Raw genomic sequence first — 7,900 nt, forward strand, 5'->3', positions numbered from 1 at the left:
CTCTCTCTCTCTCTCTCTCTCTCTCTCTCTCTCTCTTCCTTTCTTTGTTGTTTGGTTTTGTTTCTTTGCTTTGCACTTTGGTTTGGTTTGAGACAGGGTCTCTTGTAGCCTGGAATGCCTGATCCTCCTGACTGATTGCTAGAATAATAAGCATGAACTACCACACTGAGTTTAACTTTTGTTTTTCACAATTTTATATACTTATAAACTCACATTATACTTTAATTACAACACACACTTTTTTTCCTCCTCTCACCGACCCCCTTTTTCTCAGTATACCCCCTCCTAACTTTGATTTCTTCTTGTTATCCACTGCAGTTATTTGCATGTTATTAGCATGTTATTAGCATGAGCATGAAGAGGGGTTATTTACCAGTTCAAGGCAACTTGCTGAGTAGTTACACCACTGAGAAATGTATCTCCTCCTCCCCCAGAGGCCATTAACTGCTGATACTACCTGGGGAGGGTGGACCTCGTGAGCCTATCTCTCTTCTATGATGGAATGTTGACAGGTCCCACCCCCTGCAAGTCTTGTGTAGGCTGTCACCGCTGCTGAGTCAGTCTATGGTGCAATAGCCCTGCCCCGGGCAGAAAATGGCATTTCACAGCTCTGCTGCCCATTCACAAGCTGCCCGTGTTCTTCACCCCTCCCATTTTCTCACTGTTCCTTGTTGGCTTTTTGGAATTTTTGAGAGTTTTGCTATATGGCCAGGCTGCCCTGGAACTTGGGATCTTCCTTCCTACCTCCACTTTGCATATTAAGCCAGGCAGGCCATTTGGTCTTCACAGAATCCTGTCTATAGGGGGGCAGATACCCCACAAGTGTTTCAGGGCATGGCTTCTGATGTTGCTATTGGTACCTTCCCATGGAGACAGCTCAGCAAGAATGTCACAGTCCCAACAAACAAAACACCTCTCCCCCCTTGGCCTTGGACCCAGGAGTCAGCTCCACAGAGAGTCCTGCGGGGCTGGGGGCACCCTGGTTTCACAGGTGTATTCTAGGCTTGCCTCCTAGAGTGTCCCATGAGCTCTGCCATCTCCCACCTCCCACCTCCCACCCTTGTCTTATTTGCACACCTTCCTGAGAAAACTAAGCCAGTCACAGATTTCACAAGTCCCTGTTGCCTCATCCCTGGCAGATCCCCAGGTTGCTTTACAAACCCTCCAGATGCCCTCCTGCCCTGCTTCTGCCTGTGCTCAGCAGGAGAGGGTATGATAAGTTTCCAGCAGTGGTGGAGTGGGGGGATGGACAGTGGACTTGCTGGAAGGGAATTGCCTGCATTACAGCAAATCTTGTTCTGGTGCAGAAAGTGTGGTGACCTGGAAGAAGAGCTCAAGAATGTAACTAACAATCTGAAATCACTGGAGGCTGCTTCTGAAAAGGTGGGATGGAGGGAAACTTGCTACATTTTGTCCTGTTCTCAGTCCAGGTAACCCGGCATGTGCTAGGGTATCGTCTTGCAGGCCTTTGTTAATGGGAGCCATATTGAGAATGAGTCTCTCACCTGAAGCTCATCTATTTGGCTAGTCTAGTTAGCCAGCTTGTTCCAGGAATCTCATCTCTACAGAGGGAGCCACACCCATCCAACCTTTATGTGAATGCTGGGGTCCTCGCCAGGCAAATGCTTCACTGGCTGAATCATCTCCCCAGCTCCTTCTTCCTTCCCTTAAGTATTTATTTCATATGTGTAAGTGCTTTGCCAGCACGTATGTCTGCACTGCAGGGCAGGGTGTCAGATCCCCTGGCACTGAACTTACAAAATGGTTGTGAGCCTCCATGTGGGTACTGGGTCCTGAACCCCAGCCCTCTGTAAAAGCAACAAGAGCCCTTAACCTCTGAGGCATCTCTCCAGCCTCTTTCCCTCTTTTAAGAACCACCTTTGGGGTTTGTTTGTTTTTCTCCCACAGTATTCTGAAAAGGAGGATAAATATGAAGAAGAAATCAAGCTTCTGTCCGACAAGCTGAAGGAGGTGAGCAACCACACCCAGCTTTGCCCTACATTTTGAGGGCCTAATCTGACGTAGGGTAGTGACTCTTTTCTTCCCTAGGCTGAGACCCGAGCTGAGTTTGCAGAAAGGACAGTTTCTAAACTGGAGAAGACAATCGATGACCTGGAAGGTAGGAATCTCCACTTCCCTAAGTGGCATATGAAAGTTGAGTGAGGAGGTGTGTGGAGGGACAGAGCTGGGCTTTTTCCCAGAGTGAAGTCTTCAGAATTCTCACAGAGATGCTTTGCATATTTTAAATGCCTCCAGTTCTGGCTGGCCTTTCTCCCAGAGGCAAGGTTTATCTTAGTGTGAGCAAAGAGAAAAAAGGAGGCTGCAGGGCCTCAGTTCCCCAGGGAACACAACTCAGCATTTCTTGAAGTGACTATGTTATTCTCCATGATAGAGCACGGAAATTCCAGACACTTGGGGTTGGGATCCTCCAGGAAGGGAGACTCATTCTTCAGATCTTTAGCCATATAAGGGAAAATGCTCCATTCCAAAGGGTGACTAAGCCCAAGGGTGATTGTAGTGGGGGTTATCTTGAGATAGGGTCTTATAGTGTAAACCAGGCTAGCCCTGCCTCTGCCTCCCAAGTGCTGGGATTAAAGGTGTGTGCCACCACGCCCAGCTCACTTTTATTTCAAGGGCTCACCTAGGCTACTCCTGTTCAGAAGCCCAGACCTGTTTGACACGGGGCTCAACTTTGCCTTCGTTCATACTGACGTCTCACTATTTTGTTTGTCTATCTCCATCCTATTTCTTCAGCCCCCTTCCTGGGGACACCACCCTCTAGACAAGAGTGCCCAAAAGCTCAGGTAAATAGCTATCAGCAAGGATGTGAGCCATCCCTCAGTGACAAGACCTCTCTCTCTGAAAGCTGTGGGTGTCACCTTGGCTCCTGGCCATCTCCAAGTGAACTGGCTCTGGTGCCTAGGAGCTCCAGGGAACCCACTTTAGCCTTTTCCCCATGTGCCTAACTCTGAAATGACAACAGGCCATCTTCATCTTCTGTTCTTGCCACCTCATCTTTGAGCTGGAGTCGGGTGCCTTTGGCCATGACCAGGATGAAGGTGGGCAGTTGGTTGTCTCTCACAGATTAAACTCTCTTTACCAAAAGAAAAATGAGGTCCACATGGTCCTTTTCTGAAAATAAGGAAACAAAAGCCAATCTGGCATGGTTCCTAAACACAGCACTAGCTAATCAGGATGGCAGCGCAGTCGTTTCTTAATGGAGAGAGTCTGAATTTGAGTCAGCAAATCAAAGGAGGCCCTCTTGATTGGGGTCCAGGCTATGAATTCCAGTGGTTGCTTGCATTCTTATGTGACATTTATCCTAACCCATTTTGTTAGGTGGGCAGTGGTTTTACACGCCTTTAATCCCAACACTTGGGAGGCAGGGGCAGGTGGATCTGAGTTCAAGAACAGCCTGTTCTACAGAGGGCATTGCTATGGAAAAGTGCTGGGGATGAGGGGGGGGGGCATTTTGTAAACCCTGCCCTATACACCTTGTTTTGCATATGCCCTGGGACAGATCACTGGCCTTGTTGGGGGGTGGGGGGGATGCTTTTGTTGTTTGCTCAGTATTTCCCTGAGAAATTTCCAGGTGTGAATAGCCTCCACCCTTTGAAATAACCATCCCTTCCTGCCTCTCTAATCATTCTACTGGAGCCCTGCAAGAGTCCAGCCCTCTCCTACTGTCTGCCTGAGCTGTGTTGAGGGTCTCCTACTGTCTGCCTGAGCTGTGTTGAGGGTCTCCTACTGTCTGCCTGGGCTGTGCTGAGGGTCTCCAGGGCAGGGGCACTTTGGGGGTGAGGGTCTTTCCTTTCAGACGTAATTAACAAGCATGCTAGCGAGGCCAGGACTGCTGGTAGAAGACCTGGGTCGCACCTCACCTCCACCACTGGGACTGCGCGACACTGAGTGTGCCACTCTTCTATAAAACGAAAGTGCACTCTGGGTTACCAGGGGCGGCTGGCTCACAAGAGCACCCAGTTAACAAGTCTGCACCCGGCCAGGTCACAGATGTTACATGAAGGCTTCTGTGGCCATAGAGAGACTGCCATCTTCTGCAGTCTAAGGTGTTTTGTTTTTTGTTTTGTTTTCCTGAAAATTTCCAGGTTGATCTTATCATAGTTTATGAGGCTTTTTGCTTTCTTCCAGAATTGTAATGACTCCTGGCCGTGTCTTTTATCAGCTCTCCCTCACACAAACCAACCTTCCCTCATGCTTGCTCATGCAGAGCTCTCAATGGTTTTTTGTATTTTACTTATTTGGTGGTGCAGAGCACACACATGCCACAGTGCACAGATGTGGAGGTTAGGACAACTCGAAGGGATCAAGTTTCTCCTTTTACCACGTGGGTCCTGGGGATGGAACTCAGGTCTTCAGACTTGGCAGCAGGAACCTTGACCTGATAGGCCATCTTACAAACTGACCTTTTATTTTCTTTTCTAAAATTTTACTTAATCAGCAGGATTACTGAATAGTTTTCCTGCAGTCTTAGGTTGCAGTCTTCTGTTATTTACCTGGAGTTATTTACTCCATCGCCAGGGGCACCCTGACAGTGAATACTGTATGCCTGGAATTACAATAGCCACTCACAGGTACTCCAAAGGAAAAATGGGTTACATAATTTTACATTGTCCTAACAGATGTACTAAGTCGTCTATATCTAGTAGCAAAGTTTTGTGTGTGTGTGTGTACAGCATCTGAATTCTGAAGCATGTCTCAGTTCTCATGAGGTATCTATCAATCACACACACTGGTGGTATTCTCCCTACCTCACAGATGGGCAGACTGACGACCTAGAAAGCTTGAATGGCTCACTCTAATGATGCACCTTAGGGCTTCAGTCCAAGTGCTCTGCTCACAGATTGCTGGCTTTATCTGGAAAAGGAAAACAGGACAATAAATCGAGTTTCACCAAGGCAGAAAAGATTTTTGTTTTTTGTTTTTTTAAGATTTATTTATTATATGTAAGTACACTGTAGCTGTCTTCAGATACACTAGAAGAGGGCATCAGATCTCATTACAGATGGTTGTGAGCCACCATGTGGGTGCTGGGATTTAAACTCAGGACCTCTGGAAGATCAGTAAGTGCTCTTAACCATTGAGACATCTCTCGAGCCCAGAAAAATTTACTTTTGTATAGTATATTTTATGCACCATTTGAGATGTTAAATTTTTATTTATAGTTTGTTTGTTGAGGAGGTGCACACATGCCATGGTTCATGTGTGGAGGTCAGAAAACAGGTTGTAGGAGCCTGTTCTCTTCCCACTATGTGAGTCCCAGGGATAAAACTGATTATCAAGCCAGGCAGCAAGTGCCTTTTCTTGATGAGAAACCAGACCTAGGATTTTTCTTTGGGATGGGGATAGTATTGAGACAAGATCACATACAGCCCAGATTGGCCTAGAATTGACCATAGCCCAGGATGACCTCTGCCTCCTGACCTTCCTGCCTCCATCCAGGTGCTTGAGTGTCAAGGATACACCACAAAGCCAGGCTGTGCCTGGACACTTGGGTTTTTGTTGTTGTTTTTGAGACATGATCTGGTGAGAACTCAGGTCTGGCTAGCCTAGAACTTGCTGGGTAGACCAGGAACTTACTGGGTAGACCAGGGTGGTCACCTCCCTCCTGAGTGCTAGGATTCAAATAATGCACCAGCACTCCCAGCCTAATATCCCATAACTATCTTGTTTGCTCTTTGATCCCTATTACTCCATGGTATTCTGTGTGATTCTTAGCTGTGGCTTTCATTGTCACAGCTTGAGCTGCCCCTTTTCCCTTCCCTTAACAAAGATGCTTATTAATTCATTTTTCCTGTCTTAATCTTTACCAGAAAAACTTGCCCAGGCCAAAGAAGAGAATGTGGGCTTACATCAGACACTGGACCAGACACTAAACGAACTCAACTGTATATAAACTAAACCAGAGGAGTCCTGTTTTAACACCAACTCCACTCCAGAGAGTGTGCCCTGTCTTCCTCTTTTGTAAGAAGTTCCGCTTATTACCAGGTCTCCACCTTGCAGGAAATGCCAAGCAGATAATGAATTCATGACCAAATATTTTGTTAGACAAGCTTTGAGCACCAGTTAAGTTTAATTCTTTTCCTTTTCCATTCAAATGGCACCAGCTTCTCTGATTATTCTTATTCTTAAATTGCATTTATTCCTAAAATAGGCAGGGAATTTCACACTGAGTATAGTTGCTTAAGGCTGAGGGCGTTTGGTTCTTGGGAATTTGTCAGCCCCACACTCTGAAGCACAGGCTCAAGTATCTAGTCGTAGCTGGTTGCTGTGGGGAAGTTTTGTGAGGCTAGGGGTTGTTACAAGAAAACGTAGAAATTTTCCACCCAGAGCAAAAATTAAGCCTCCTATGGGAAGTTATAAAGCACAACTAGATTAGCCTGAATATACTGAGTCTGCTCCACACTCCCCCGTGCAGAACAGATTGTCTTTAAGCATTCCAAGTGAGAATGCTGGGGTAATCATTGTTGTTCATGTGCCTTCTTACTGGTTTTTAATGCTGTTCCATGTTCCATCTTCCCTTCACTCCAGAATTGTTCTCTGAGGAGCAAGCGTCTTATTCCAGGACTTTTCTGCTGTGGTCTAATGATATACCCAGCAGGGAATATGGCAGAGTCCAACCTTTTCAGCCAGGACTACACAGTAAAACTCTGTCTCAAATAATAGAAAGGTTACTAGCCTTCAATACATTGAGCATTGTTCTAATACCAAGTGTTGGGCAACAAAAGGTCTCTCCAGTAGCAAAGTAGTGATAGAAAAAGAAATTGGCTTAGCTTCATCTCCATTGTTCAGGAACAACAAATGGAAGCTTGACTTTGCCAAGACTTGAATTCCTTCGGGAATGACACTAATAAAAGACCAAGACCTCCTGATCGAACTGGATGTGGAGTGCTCTGTAGGCTGCACATTTTTTTTTTTTTTTTTTTTTAGCTTTGTAGTTCTCCTTTCTCAGTTAACATCTCACACTGAAACATTCCACATTCCCCAGCAGTGCGGGGCCAACTCAAGTTTACAGTCCTGACTCAAAGTCACCCTGCTTCTAGCTTATCTGAACCCCTGCCCCTCACTCCTATTTATTAAGCATCACACTACCAGGGAGATGAACTTTGAGCAAACTGTGCAATTGATAAAATCTACTCTGTTCTTTAGGTTCTTGCTATTGTATCATACATAATAGTATCACTTTTTCTACATTTTGGTCAAATAAATTTTTGCATAAATAATGTGTATGGATTTATTCTTTTAGTTGACAGTTTTGTAGATATATAATGCATTCTGGTTATTCCACATACACATTCCTATCTCTTTCCCATTCCTATGTATCCTACCTCCATCAATACCAGTCTCTCAGTGTGGAACATTCACTAGAGCCTGGCAGGATTCCACTGGCAGGTACACAACTGAAAGCAGTGACTACTCCACCTTTTCTGAATCTATCATCAAACTAGTTCTGAAGGATGGGGCCCCCAAGTCCCTCTATCAACACCTAGCTACTGATTGAACAACTTTGGTTTAACAAATGTTAGCAGAATGTTAAGGTGACTGTGCCAAGAGCTCAGCAAGTAGCTTCTTTTTGCCTTACACTGTGACTTCATGATACAAAGACAGTTATCTCCATACTTCAGGTTGGGAGCACAGGCCTCTGTTACTCAGAATGTCTGGCCCTTTGTGATTCCTAATCCTTCCTAAACTAGACTGAGCCAAATGGGAAGGATTTTAATAGACGGTGCAGTGGTTCACGGTGCAGTGGTTCACGGTGCAGGGGTTCTCGGCGGGTAGTGGCCCCTTTGGGGTTAAGCCCTTTTCACAGGGGTTGCACATCAGATACTCACATTACAGCTCAGAACAGCAAAATCAGCTGTGTAGGAGCAATGAAAATTCA

The 7,900-nt window shown here is 45.8% G+C and overlaps 1 protein-coding gene across 1 annotated transcript in view; it reads left to right on the forward strand.

The window, feature by feature from the left end:
- Positions 1-7,241, forward strand: part of Tpm4 (tropomyosin 4) — a 22,787-nt gene extending 15,546 nt beyond the window's left edge. Inside the window, 5 exon segments of the mRNA XM_029531890.1 lie at positions 383-397; positions 1,308-1,383; positions 1,909-1,971; positions 2,050-2,119; positions 5,832-7,241. Coding sequence (XP_029387750.1) covers positions 383-397; positions 1,308-1,383; positions 1,909-1,971; positions 2,050-2,119; positions 5,832-5,914 — 307 coding nt within the window. The 3' untranslated portion in view covers positions 5,915-7,241.
- Positions 7,242-7,900: the final 659 nt, after the last annotated feature.

Source organism: Mus pahari, chromosome 19, assembly GCF_900095145.1.
Source record: "Mus pahari chromosome 19, PAHARI_EIJ_v1.1, whole genome shotgun sequence".
NCBI classification, from domain to species: domain Eukaryota; kingdom Metazoa; phylum Chordata; class Mammalia; order Rodentia; family Muridae; genus Mus; species Mus pahari.